Genomic DNA, 15192 nt, shown 5'->3' with positions numbered 1-15192 from the left:
TGGCCAGTTGTGGTGCACTGGTTGGAATGAGAAAAAACCTAATCAGATGAATGGATCCACCGAGGTGGTTTGATTCTGTGACGCAAGCACCTCAAGTGAGCACTCGACCGACTGAACTGAATCCTGTCCCCCAAACCAAAGAAGCTAAGAAGAATGAATGATGATTTGATCACATAAGGGTCGAGACGTAGCCCAGTGGTTCAACGCTCGCTCGCTGTGTGGTCAGTCTGGGATCGATCCCCGTCGGTGGGCCCATTGGGCTATTTCTCGTTCCATCCAGTGCACCACGACTGGTATATCAAAGGCCATGGTATGTACTACCCTGTCTGTGGGATGGTGCATATAAAAGATCCCTTGCTGCTAATCAAAAAGAGTAGGCCATGAAGTGGCGACAGCGGGTTTCCTCTCTCATTATCTGTGTGGTACTTAACCATATTTTGACGCCATATAACCGTAAATAAAATGGTGTTGAGTGCGTTGTTAGATAAAATATGTCTTTCTTTCTTTTTTCTTGATCAAATAACGGGATGAGGTAACCCAGGATACAGTGAAATATTTACACCAGTGGTTGGCTGTTGGGATGTTCAGACTTTTTTCTTTTTGGGGGGTTGTGGGGGTGGAGGAGAAACATTCTTAGAGCGAGATTTCAAAGATAAAGTTTGTTTTGTTTAATAACACTACTGGAGTGCATTGATTTATTAATCATAGGTTATTGAAGGAAGGAAATGGTTTAACGACAGACTCAACATTTTATTTACGGTTATATGGCATCAGACATATGGTTAAGGACCACACAGATATTGAGGGAGGAAACCCTCTGTCGCCACTTCATGGGCTACTCTTTTCGATTAGCAGCAAGGGAGCTTTTATATGCACCATCCCACAGACAGGGTAGTACATACCACGGCCTTTGATATACCAATCGTGGTGCACTGGCTGGAACGAGAATTATAGGTTATTATGTCAAACATTTGGTAATGCTGACATAGAGAATAGTTTTCACAAAAAAAGAAAACAATGTTATTCAATTTTTAAAATTACTAAGTTGGGCGCAGTTTAGTTTTCACTGAGTTATTGCAAACCGAACTGCAGTTAACTTGTTTTGCCATTAGAAAGTCAGTGGTATCGTCTTCACAAAACCACAACCTAACAGAGTCATATAATTTAACATACTGGTACATGTACATACTAAATGGATGACCTTTGATAGCAAGCAACAAATAATTTGGGCACAATCTATAACAAATCTGAATATGCTACATTGTTTGTTCTAGCAGCAGCACAAGAGTGTTATCAAAAATCTCCCCGTGTGTGTCCATTCCCCCATGAATGAGACAGATTTTCAATGTCTTCTGCTGATCCATGGAAGCAGCCGGCTCGTCCACTGAGACAGAGTTATCTGACCCTGAAGCATGCACAACAGAAGACTGGTTTTGGTCCAGAACCACGTCAGATGAGAAATCTTCAATGCTCGAGGATTCTGCAATGATATACACATATACTGTTTTTATATTTACTATGTTTGCATGTATCTTAAGGAGGGAGAAAATTGGGACAATAAATTATTCATTATATATTACAAAGCAGCATTTAGTTATTAAGTTTGTTCATGATATAGTTTTTTGTTCATACACCGATGAACATAAAGGAAATAACAGACAAATTCTTATAATTAAATTTAAACCATACTTACCGGTACTGTACTGATGATAAAACTAAAAGTTCATAATTTATTTTCAATTATTTCTGTGGTACATAATCAGTATCACTCGGTGAGATAAAGTATCAATATAAAGTGATGTAACCAGATAAGACATTCCCTGACAACTCAATTAGTATGTCAGGGGTGAGAATTCTCCTCGGATCAGCTGTTTCCTGTCATGGAACATTGCATTTCCTCGCATTTTAATTGTCCTTTCCTCCAAAATGTGTCGGATGGCACAGATTTTAGCCTAGGATTTCAAGAATTTCCAAGACCCCTCTAGGTTTACTCTTTTTTACAGGTCACCAATTCCCGCCCCTGTTATGTTCATAGAAAAACTAACAAACTCATGTTGCTATGGCTAGACCAATGGGATGGGGTCATAGTGTAATGAATGTAATGGAAATTTAATTTTATAAATCATATGTACATGCATATGCATATTTATGTATAAACTATTTGTAAAGCTCACAAGCACTTGCTAACCAGAGACATCACATTTGTCAACAAATGAAAAACCCAACACTTCCTGGTCCATTAACAGAATGTGTAAAATTAAACAAAAATTGACAAGTGATTTACATCATTTGTGTTTTCATCAATGAAAAGTTGGTTTTCTGTTATACCAAATAGAAGGGTCCAGAGATTGAAATTGCTGAACATGTAACAACAATGGAGTGTGTGACTATTTGTTATGTTTTATGTAGTATGCCAAAAGTGGGTTCTGTTTAAAAACTTGCTTTGGCAAATTAATTCAGCAGATGTTATAACAATTAGTGTGTAATATACAGCACTGCATGGACCAACTGGTTAATAAGTAAATAATATTTATTTTATTGCTTAACGGTTGCACATGTTTACTTTACTGTTTGTCCTCATGTACATGACTATTGATTATTCCAGGATATACAGGTATATACAGAATGTTTTAAGTCACTGTTTCTCTTTTTTACTATCACTGGTCATGTAACAACCCTCACAGTAAAACACACATCTGCTTAACTCCAGGTCAGGTCAGAGTGTTTAACTGCAATTTCAGAACAAGCTGTTGTAGCGCACGCCTGTCCTGGGCACAGGTGTCGAACTCAGCCGGTTCCTCTGTCCAGGACAGGAAAGGGGTGGGGTGGTTTGAAGGAGGTGCAAGGAGGAAATACCAGCAGTCTGACCGGGGCCGGTAACAGGTGGAGGGTGGTATGGTGCTATGGAATTTGCAAAGTCCAGTAGGATTAAGCCAAAAAGAATGGGTGCACTTTTATGAGAAGGAAATTAGGCGCAATTTTAAATGGTCTGCCAAAAATCAAACATTGCGTAACTCCTGTCACATTATTGTTAAATACTATCTTTCTTGGGCATTTCATAACTGGATGAGGGGTGTGCATCCACAAAACCTCCTGCATCCCATATATATACAGGTTATGCTTAAGCTGTTCATTCAAACGGGGCAAAACTATAACACCACTACCTAACTATTTGGCTTGTAAAATGGTGATGATTATCAGATCCTGAAATAAAGACTAATGAAACCTCCTATCTGGAGAATTGGCTGATTTCATTAACAGATCTGAACATTTAACCTAACATGTACGTTTTATTATTATTATTAATTTAACACAATCATATGCAAGAACTTAACAAAATTAAAGTAAGGCTGACTTATTAATATCATCTCATTGCCAAAATTTATGCAAGTCATGTTTATTTTATTTTCATTTAAAATTATTTTCATGCTTACGCCCAATTATGATTCAAGAATGCTGCCCTGGGCACCAACTCCCGCCATCTAGTACAGAGAGTGCATGTATATTCATGTATACTCCATAAGACATTTATAGCAAAGACATTTTGCAACCCCCCACCCCACCCCACTTCAAATTTTGCAACATTTCACACACACATGTACGCATACACACACCTTTTAAAATTCCTGTATATCTTCTGACTAAAGCTGTTAAAGTCATGTTTAAATAATACGTTTTGTAACACCCCCAACTCACCCCACCCTCTAACTTCCAAGAACTGCCTCAGCAAGAATAGTTGGCAATTACAGCTGACTGAGACATGGAATGTGTTTTTATAGTTGATAGGTGCAGAGCCATTCAACAGGTGTTTCACCCTGTCTCATTAACACTCACAAATAGCTCACAGGCCCACGCTCCAGATAAGACTGTTAATTACAACATTAACTATTCACCTGCTGTAGCTTGCAGAGCCATACTACCAGCAGACACTGCAGTAAATACACCTACTGGTGAAGTGGTGTAGTGGTTAAGCCATCGGACATACGGCTGGTAGGTACTGGGTTCGCACCTCCGTACCGGCTCTCACCCAGAGTGAGTTTAACCACGCAATGGGTAGTTGTAAGGCCACTACACAAACTTCTCTCTCTCTCTCTCACTAACAACTAATCATTAACCCACTGTCCTGTACAGACAGCCCAGATAGCTGAGATGTGTGCCCAGGACAGCGTGCTTGAACCTTAATTGGAGATAAGCAGGAAAATAAGTATAAATGAAATGTTGAGCTTGATTGCTTCATGTTGGGCATTAGTTGACATTTCACCATCCATCATTGGTTATATAACAGATCAACTGTCATTTACACAAGTTTATAAAGGTTTAATAAAAGTTGATCTCTTGGTAAAGAGCCTGTCAAAACTTACTTTTTTGCTTTTTTTGGTGCTTTTTTGTGCTTTTTTTTTTAATATACTAGTATATAAAATCTAATGAGATTCAAAATGAATAATTTTACATAAATTAAAAAAAAAGTAAATTAACATTCACATTCATTTTTTGTTTTTTAGTATACATATACATCTGTACTGATTTGAGGAAAGTGTACATTTGGTTGAACACTATTTTTATTATGGCTTATTAAATCACCGCCTAGGTGTGACCTTTTTCACAATGATGTGTTTGTTTATGCAGCACATGTGAGAGTGGATTTGAAAATATGAACCAACAGGAAACTGGCTTCCCAGAGGCTATGTATAAAACAACAAATACATGTACTCATGTCATGTGCCAGATAGACTTTTTCACATCCGCTTTGACACACTTCCTCCTGCCTTCTGCCTGATGGCATGAACGAATGAATGAACGACACCTCAGCACATTTCAAACTCTAGCTATTTTGGTGTTTAATATAGAGTTATTTTGACACACGACAGAAGAGAGAAAGAAAAAAGAAACCTGTTGCCACCACATAGGGCTGCTTCTACTAAAAAAGCATAAGGGATCTTCTAGATGCACTTTACCATTCTGTATGTATCTTAATGGACACTGTTAACACTGATAACACATGATACTATTTCATAATGCAGTGCAAATAATTCAATACTGTGATTAATTGAAAGGAAACACAAATTTTACCATCAATACAACATACTTTTCTGCTATTCAACTTCAAAAAGTGAGACATATTTTTGTTTTTAATACAGTTGAGAGTAAAGAAAAAAGTAAAGTTTGTTTTATTTAACGACACCACTAGAGCACATTGATTTTTTATCTTATCATCAGCTATTGGACGTCAAACATATGGTCATTCGTACACTGTTTTTAGAGGAAACCTGCTGTTGCCACATAGGCTACTCTTTTACGACAGGCAGCAAGGGATCTTTTATTTGCGTTTCCCACAGGCAGGATAGTACAAACCATGGCCTTTGTTGAACCAGTCATGGATCACTGGTCGGTGCAAGTGGTTTACACCTACCCACTGAGCCTTGCGGAGCACTCACTCAGGGGATGGAGTCGGTATCTGGATTAAAAATCCCATGCCTCGACTGGGATCCGAACCCAGTACCTACCAGCCTGTAGACCGATGGCCTAACCACGACACCACTAAAGGCCAGTTACAGTTGAGAGTAGATGCACAAATAACAATTGGGACGGGACGTAGCCCAGTGGTAAAGCATTCACTTGATGCGTGGTTGGTCTAGGATCGATTTCTCATTCCAGTCAGTGCACCACGACTGGTATATTAAAGGCTGTGGTATGTGGTATCCTGTCTGTGGGATGGTGCATATAAAAGATCCCTTGCTACTAATGGAAAAATGTGGCTGGTTCCTCTCTAAGACTATATGTCAGAATAACCAACTGTTTGACATCCAGTAGCCGATTATTAGTAGATCAATGTGCTCTAGTGGTGTCGTTAAACAAAACAAACTTTTAAATAACAACCAGTTATCGTATAAAAATGTGTGACGTGTGATGTGTTGTAACATATTTGATACATTTATTAAAGGAACAGATATGCTGGATTAGCATCCATTCTCCATATGTCTATCACCACATGTTGGAACTCATTTGAAAGCACTAAAACCACTGACTAGAAGTCCAAAATAGCTGGCACTTCCACTCAATAATCTGACTCATAGCTGGCTATCTACACAAGATGACATTTCTATTTTCCATCATTCTCCAACTCAGCTAATTATCGCTAAGAACAATGTCGATTGTAGTTAAATTGGCAATAACAATTATGAAAGATGGAAACTGACATTAATACCACAAAATGTAGTGTGGTAACATGACTAAAATAGCCAGTAATAATCCTAACAGGCAGCTCTGTATCGTTTATAGTACATGTATTAATCACAGAATGGACAACACAAAAGCTCTATTAATGTTTAGAACTACAATCAGGCAGCTCTGTGAGATAGGAATTCCTTCTGATGTAAATTATTTATGGCAGAATACTAAATATTCAGAATAAAAATTAATGCTGTGTCTTTTGAAATCAGACAGTATGGCAATAAGTGTCACATTTGGTTTACTTACAATTTTGAATCTGTTACCATTTAAAAAATATTTGACCTATATGAAGTGAACATTTTCACTGAAGGTGGCAAATATCCATATAATAATGAGTGAAATATAAAAGTTAGTCCTCATACCGCTTTTTTTTATACAACTCCATATACAGGAAGGTTATCAGTGTTTTGGGGGGCCACCAGATATATTGTACAAAATATAGGCCTACATTTAAAGAAACTAACTTCAGTTTGCACACATAATTAAAATATTTCAGGCTAACAGTTTGTTAAAGTTTGTTTTGTTTAATGACACCACTACAGTTCAGAGTAACAGAGCCTTTTTAAAGACTAATTATACATATTAAATACATTTTCTAGTTTACATTGTCAGTATATCTAAATTGCAATGTGTATCCGATATCCTAAAGTTTGTATATTGATGTTGATCATCACTTTATTTTTACATTTACCATAGTTTGACACCTACAATGTAATTGCTGAAGTATTTTCGTGCTGGGGCGTCATTAAACATTCATTCATTTATTTTGTAGTTGCTTAAACTTCATTTTACATCTAAATATAATTTTATTTTTAAAGGTAGAAAATTATTGGGAAGAAGAAGGAAATGTTTTATTTAACGATGCACTCAACACATTTTATTTACAGTTATATGGTGTCAGACATATGGTTAAGGACCACACAGATACTGAGATAGGAAACCCACTGTCGCCATTTCATGGGCTACTCTTTTTGATTAGCAGCAAGGGATTTTTTATATGCACCATCCCACAAACAGGATTGTACATACCACAGGCTTTGTTATGCCAGTTGTGGAGCACTGGCTGGAACAAGAAATAGCCCAATGGGTCCATTGACGAGGATCAATCCTGGATCGACTGCTCGTCAAGCAAACACTTTACCACTGGGCTAATACCTTCCCCCAAATCGAAGGCTGTGGTATGTGTTATCTTGTCTTTGAGATGGTGCATATAAAGATCCCTTGTACTACTAAAAAATATAGCCGGTTTCTTCTCTAAGACTATATGATAAAATTACCAAATGTTTGACATCCAATAGCTGATGATTAATAAATCAATGTACTCTAGTGGTGTCGTTAAACAAAACAAATTTGATCCCGTCTGTGGGATGGTGCATATAAAAGATCCCTTGCTACAAAATTACCAAATATTTGACATCCAATAGCCAATGGTTAATAAATCAATGTGCTCTAACAGTGTCATTAAACAAAACGAACTTGAACTGTAATCCATTTCTACTCACCAGTGTCCAGTTTGTATGCATTGTCCAGTAGTTAACAGTTCTACTCACCAGTGTCCAGTTTGTATGCATTGTTCAGTAGTTAACAGTTCTACTCACCAGTGTCCAGTTTGTATGCATTGTCCAGTAGTTAACAGTTGTACTCACCAGTGTCCAGTTTGTATGCATTGTCCAGTAGTTAACAGTTGTACTCACCAGTGTCCAGTTTGTATGCATTGTCCAGTAGTTAACAGTTGTACTTACCCGTGTCCGGTTTGTACATGCTGTCCAGTTGTTAACAGTTCTACTCACCTGTGTCCAGGTTTCACATGTCATTAAGTAGGTAACAGTTGTACTCACCTGTGTCCAGTTTGTACATGCCGTCCAGTAGTTAACAGTTCTACTCACCTGTGTCCAGTTTGTACATGCTGTCCAGTAGTTAATAGTTCTACTCACCTGTTTCCAGTTTGTACATGTCATCAAGTAGTTAACAGTTCTACTCACCTTTGTCCAGTTTGTACATGCTGTCCAGTAGTTAACAGTTCTACTCACCAGTGTCCAGTTTGTATGCATTGTCCAGTAGTTAACAGTTGTACTCACCTGTGTCCAGTTTGTACATGCTGTCCAGTTTGTACATGCTGTCCAGTTTGTACATGCTGTCCAGTAGTTAATAGTTCTACTCACCTGTGTCCAGTCTGTACATGCCGTCCAGTAGTTAACAGTTCTACTCACCCATGTCCAGTTTGTATGTGTCGTCCAGCGCCCCATCTCTGTTCATCCCACCGAAGATGTAGAGATCCGTCCCACACACCAGACTTCCGTGTCCCGCTCTAGCCGACGGGTACGTCTTCTTCCGCTTGACATTCACCCACAAGTTCTTACTGAGATCAAGAACATCGAGGTCATCATAGAAAGTGGAGCCGGCCATTCCACCATGTACGAATATCTTATCCCCGACAGCAGCCATCACATGATCATCAGCTCATACCAACCAAGGTTTGGTGCTGTATCCAGATCAAGAATTGGATGCAGCTCCACTGTTTGTATGAGAACCTTTGGATTTTTTTCTTAATATAAATGTTGTTGTTCATGTATTACGTACATACAGGGCCTATAACCGTGCAGCTTAATTCATAAATAAATCCTGATGCTAAAATGTTTTGTATGCAGCAAGAATAGTTTTTTTCATTTACTCTTCCTCAATATTTGTTAATTCACACAAGCATTAAGTATTGGAAGACAGTATCCCACATATTTGTTTACAAAAAATAAAGCATAGGTATAATACTCTGATATATACATAAATTAACACTTTTTGTATTTAAAGTGAATTATTAATAAATAAAATTAACAATGCTGAAGCATTATCTAATGTACAGAAGCTATGACGCTGTAACCGATAGACAGAAGCAATCACATTAACACGCACAATCGACTTTGCACAACATGTCCGTCTTTTCGTTCGACACTAATTGGTAAGCGTGCCTTTCTCGTGGGTGTGTCTATGCTGTTCACAGAGTCTTCAACAGCCTCCTTTCGGACTACAATTCCTGTGTTGCCATAGTTACTAAACTGAACAGAGGCAGCAGTAGCACCGGCAGTAGCACCACCATGGGCACTGGCAGTAGCATCAGCACCGTCGTCGATAAAAGGGTGCTGCCTGTAGGCATTATCATGTTTCCTCCCAGGAGAGTTCTTCTTCTTCTTCCTCTCTTGTTGGTGGAAGATCACTTGTGAGATGTCCTGGTATCGTTGGTGAATAAAGGCTGGTGTCTCGATGTAAGGGATGGGTGACTTGTTCATCTAGCATGGAGTCTGTTGGCTACGCAGAACCATATAGCTGGAAAATCTGAAGAAATTAAAACTCATATTAAACACAAGAGAAATATCTTTCATGATCTGTCCTTAGGATGTACACTGTCCTGTGCCTAATCACCAAATGCTAAGAAAAGTTGAATTTGACAAATATCATTACTAAATTTATACATCTTAAATTGGCAACAACAACAAAAAAATATCTCCAAGAGTTTAAGGTATCATACACTACTCAACAAAATTTGAATTAAAAGTTGAATTTGGCAAATTTATTTTCTGAATAAATCGTCAAAAAATTAATTTAAATTTAATAGCCTTAATTTTGTAATATTTCATTTGTTGAAGTGAAACTTGAATTTGACTACAGATTTCTTTTTACCAAACTGCTAATAATTTAGGGTCAAAGGTTTCAGAATAACATTTTTGAATCTAGTTGGGGGATAAATACAAATGATTAATATAGATTACAGCTATTTGCGGTATCTTTGTGCCAATTCCTATATGCATGTTTCGGCAACTAGATTCTTTTCTCATCCAAGTTAGATGCATTCTTGGATTTTAACAAATTTACTTGTTTTTTTAAAAACCATTTAAGTGGCATGGTATGTCAATGCATGAGTATGAACAAGTCCAGTATAAAATGATCTGTGCTCATGTGTGTGGGTGCCTGCATAAATAATGTGACTGTGTGTGTGTGTGTGTGTGCATGCCTCCCTTTCTCTTTCTCTCTCTCCATCTCTCTTTCTGTGTGTGTGTGTGTGTGTGTATGAGAGAGAGAGAGAGAGAGAGAGAGAGAGAGAGAGAGAGAGGGGGATACGGAGATGGACACAAATAATTAACCACCAACAAAGTCAATTAAAGACAATATTGAAAAGTGTCTAAAATGACTTCAAATAAATAAATTTTAAAAACACTAAAATCTAACGAGAATTTGTGATTACCTGAGAGGGAGGGAGTGAGTTTAATACATGAAGAGTGAGGGGAGAAGGAAGAAGGAAAGTGAAAGACACGAAGGTGGATGGACATCAAGGAAGAGAAACAGACAGAAAGAGATACCAAAGAGAGAATATATGATCCATCACAAAAGCTCTTTACCACTAAGCTACACCCTTCTCCCCAATACTTACGAGAAAGCTAAGAGAAAATGTCCAGTACTCACATGTACGTGCTTGTAGGAGGAAGACCAATGGGTAAACCCAAACTAAACAGGTAGTTGACTTTACCCTTTAGTGAGGTACAGGCTCTCACCTGACAAGTGGCCTGCAACACAGATGTTGACAGAATGCAGAGCAAATATTTAACCACCTAAAGTTTTCAAGTCTGTTTGTTTATAACCATGATAATTGCAGGCAGACAGACTGTTTGGTAGGTTCTACCTCCCTGACACAAGTATTTTTAGAAAGATGTTAACCCCCCTCCCTCCCCCCCCCCCACGTACTTTCTAATAATATTCATGTAAAATTTACTTATTTTTATCAAAGGAAAAGGGAGTGAGATCTACAAATAGCCAAAATACATAAGCCTATTAATACATCTTAATTTAGTACATTATGCTGGAGGGGAATATTTTACATATATCAAACATTAGACTAATTAGTAATGAAAATGACCTTAATTGCAACTAATTGTTATAAACTATTTACAGACCGGTATATACATAAAAAGTTTAGTTTGTTTTATTTAACAACACTAGAGCACATTGATTTATTAATCATAAGCTATTGGATGTCAAACATTTGGTAATTTTGACATGTAGTCTTCGAGAGAAAACCCGCTACATTTTTCCATTAGTAGGAGGGGATCTTTTATATGCATCATTCCACAGTCTTTGATATACCAGTTGTGGTTCACTGACTGGAATGTGAAATAGCCCAATGGGTCCACATATGGGGATTGATCCTAGATTGATCACACATCAGGCGAGTGCTTCACCATTGGGATTCTTACATCTCATGAAATGTTTATTACACAAGAATGTGAATGGGTGTTGCAAAATGTTTACTTTGAATACATCCAAGGAGGTACCTGTGTACAATATTTGCTAAAAGAAGAAAAAAGAAAGAAAAAAAGGTGTGGGTACATCCTTCCACTATATATTATCTGCCCAGGACATATCTAAATAACTTTTAACTCAAAATTTATGAGTACCATAATTCTATGGCCTCAATTCCCCCACCCCCAATTTAAGAAATATTTGTTTAACAATACCACAACACATAAATTCATGCTACAGCTGTATGTTATTGAACATATGTACAGCAGCCATATAGTAATTTTCACAATTTATGAGAGAGAGAGAGAGAGAGAGAGAGAGAGAGAGAGAGAGAGAGAGGAGGAGGAGGAGGAAATACACTGCTACTACAAAGGCTATACCACTAAAAAACAATAAACGATTTTAATATACATATTCCTAAGACAAACAAGTACATACCACAGAGTTTGATTTACAAATTTATGTGACTGAACATCAGTTACCGACCCACCATTCAGGTAAATAATGAACAACATACATGTACTATTAAAATAAACATTTACCACACAAAGAATTTTAATCATACAGTTATTTGTTATCCTGTACCATAACAGTACTTGAACAATAGTACTGCAAATTACACAAGTATGTATGTGTTGCTATTGCAGTCACACCAGTAAACAAAGGAAGGAAGGAAATGTTTTATTTAACGATGCACTCAACACATTTTATTTACGGTTATATGGCATCAGACGTATGGTTAAGGACCACGCAGAGATTGAGATAGGAAACCCGCTGTTGCTACTTCATGAGCTACACTTTTCGATTAGCAGCAAGGGATCTTTTATATGCACCATCCCACAGACAGGACAACACATACCATGGCCTTTGATATACCAGTCGTGGTGCACCGTCTGGAACGAGAACTAGCCCAATGGACCCACCAACAGGGATCGATCCCAGACTGACCGTGCATCAAGCGAGCATTGTACTACTGAGCTACGTCCTGCCCCCACCAGTAAATAAATGAGACAAATATGTATGTGTAGCTATTGCAGTCATGCAGGTAAATAAATGAGACAAATATGTATGTGTAGCTATTGCTGTCATGCAGGTAAATAAATGACACAAATATGTATGTGTAGCTATTGCGGTCATGCAGGTAAATAAATGACACAAATACGTATGTGTAGCTATTGCGGTCATGCAGGTAAATAAATGACACAAATACGTATGTGTAGCTATTGCAGTCATGCACGCAAATAAATTACACGTCAGGTAACCTGTCACAACTGGAGATCTACCATATATAAATTTAAATAATCACACTTGGTCTGGTTAGACTGCCTTACCGGTGCACAGTGTACAGTGTATGTACAAACCTGAGAATGAAAAGTAGCCAGCAATAATGAACTCTGACTCTGTTACATGTACGTAACTACTGACCCATGTATCCGTGCCGCTTGGAGGGAAATAAGGCTGAATTTTCCTGCTTTATGAATTATATATATACATGTGTATGAGATGGCTCTGTGTATTGAAGCAGAACGATATCAATCATATCAACAGGCCCACTGTGTGATTTTATAGGTCAGTGTGTATTTGCAGCAGTTACTAGTGCATGTGGCAACTAAACCTCAACAGAATATGTCAGCTCTATTATTATGTATGTGTCATGCTTGGCAGTTCAAAGGTGCTATACTGTACATGTACATATGTATACACAAAATTTTCACACAAATATTTATTATCTCGAGAAACAGGTGATATCAGGGTTACAAATGTGTGTGTGTGTGTGTGTATACACAATATACTGGTATAGACAATATTTTATACTGGGGGGTGGGAGAAAGCAACTATATTGTTTATGAGTCATAAGTGGCGACAAGAAAATATAAAACATGGTGGGGAGAAAAAGAGGTGGACTTTGTCACTAGCAATGTCAGTGGCAGGGCCCAGGGTGGACATGATTGAACCGTAACTGGATATAAGCATATAAAAACGGTTTGGATGTGGATATATAATTATATACATGCAAGCTGATAATTAATTTCTCAGCAGGTTCTCTGTAACACACACACACATAAATCCATGCAGTCCAACCATTAATGATAACATAATCAGTACACAAAAATATAGCTGCCTACCTGAATATACTTGTATCTACCAATATCAAAGCTACAAAAAACCCAAATCTAGATAAATGGCATTGTAAGCTGTCAGAGCGCAGCCTTGTATTACATTATATATTTTTTAGAATGTTAATCAGACCATGTAGTGCAGCGAGACTGGAGTACACCTATTCGGATTAGACACCCTGATTTGCATGCATAGCTACGTTTACAAGTATGTGCAGCACACTTGAACCATCGGTGTGTGTGGGGGGGGGGGGGGGGGAGAGAGAGCAGTTGCTGGCGTCACCTTAATCTGACATCCTGCTGTTATTGGCTAGCAGGGCACATCAAAGTGAGTGTGCCTTTTACAAAGTTTACTTTGACAACAAGATCACTGAGATTTGCACAGCAGAGGCATGTTCAACTAACTCCTGTACAATCATCCATCTAAATGTATCTCTACATGTCTGTTTGCATGGCTATGTAAAATGATAATCAGTGGATAAAAATGACAATAAAACATATTGTTGTACTTGCATTCGACTGAAAAAGAATATATTCCTCAGAAAGTTAATAATCTATTAACAGATGATATCCATGATGATGATTATTATATTGATAATGATGATGATGATACTGATGATGATGGTGATGATAAACTGATTTAATTTTTTTTATATTCAACTGAAAAAGAAAGCATTTTTCAGCAAGCTAATAATCTATTAACTGATGATGATGACATTGATGATGATGCTGATAATGCTATTGCTGATGATGATACTGATGATGATGACAAAACAGATTTTTTATTTTATATTCAACTGAAAAAGAAGCATTCCTCTACATACTAATATCTATTAACTGATGATAAAAACAAATTTTTGTACATTTATTTAAGGTTCAAGTAGACTGCTCAGGGCTAGGGTGGGGGGCAAAGAATATACTGATGTCAGTCTCAAAGTGTGTGTTACCCCTGAGACTCAGTTAAGTATGTAAAAGTTAACAATTAATGTTAACCGGATTCCATAATTGTTTGAACATGTATGAGGCCAAACAAATTAAAAAGTAAGTTTCTGATCTGACCAAACTTCCAGAATTACTGGTAGTGCAGTGATGTGGCTTTTTAAATAAAAAATGTTTATGGATTGCACAGAAAAGATTGGCATATTTAGTTTGCAGATGCTACTGGGATGTGTAGAAAGTTCACCCACCACCCACCAATCCCGATTCAACTTATTAGTTATTATTAGTATAATAATATAACATTTAACGCTGTGCACCATAAATCTTGTTTGTGTGTGTGTATATATATATATATATGTGTGTGTATGTGTGTGTGTGCATGTGTGTGTGTGTGAGAGAGAGAGAGAGAGAGAGAGAGAGAGAGAGAGAGAGAGAGAGAGAGAGAGAGAGAGAGAGAGAGAGAGCCAGCCAGCCAGCCAGCGAGACACACACACACACAGAGAGAGAGAGAGAGAGAGAGAGAGAGAGAGAGAGAGAGAGAGAGACAGAGAGACAGAGACAGAGACAGAGAGAGAGAGAGAGACAGAGAGACAGACAGAGAGACGAGAGACAGAGAGAG

General features: G+C 37.7%; 1 protein-coding gene across 4 annotated transcripts; it reads right to left on the bottom strand.

The window, feature by feature from the left end:
- Window positions 1–923: 923 nt before the first annotated feature.
- Window positions 924–13759, bottom strand: LOC121383035 (rab9 effector protein with kelch motifs-like). Of its 4 annotated transcripts, none has more exons than XM_041512792.1 (4): window positions 13644–13755; window positions 10684–10784; window positions 8442–9558; window positions 924–1480 (listed from the first exon to the last, which is right to left on the bottom strand). In XM_041512792.1, exons 3-4 carry the CDS (start codon window positions 8674–8676, stop codon window positions 1257–1259), a joined length of 459 nt encoding a protein of 152 aa, XP_041368726.1. In that variant the 5' UTR covers window positions 8677–9558; window positions 10684–10784; window positions 13644–13755; the 3' UTR covers window positions 924–1256. The 4 variants fall into 4 exon arrangements, with proteins under 4 accessions (XP_041368726.1, XP_041368727.1, XP_041368728.1 ...); XM_041512793.1 differs by lacking the exon at window positions 13644–13755 and adding an exon at window positions 12879–13075; XM_041512794.1 differs by lacking the exon at window positions 10684–10784 and having other exon boundaries at window positions 13644–13759.
- Between the last annotated feature and the right edge of the window lie 1433 nt (window positions 13760–15192).

The sequence above is a fragment of the Gigantopelta aegis genome, chromosome 10, assembly GCF_016097555.1.
Source record: "Gigantopelta aegis isolate Gae_Host chromosome 10, Gae_host_genome, whole genome shotgun sequence".
NCBI lineage: Eukaryota > Metazoa > Mollusca > Gastropoda > Neomphalida > Peltospiridae > Gigantopelta > Gigantopelta aegis.
This window is presented reverse-complemented; position numbering and strand designations above follow the sequence as displayed.

What these genes read in the sequence shown, in the direction of transcription:
- LOC121383035 (XM_041512794.1), bottom strand. Translation starts at nt 8,676, where the DNA reads ATGGCTGCTGTCGGGGATAAGATATTCGTACATGGTGGAATGGCCGGC. An exon ending in CACATACAAACTGGACATGG is followed by an intron (nt 1,481 to 8,441) that starts GTGAGTAGAACT and finishes ATATCATTGCAG; the next exon opens with AATCCTCGAGCATTGAAGAT.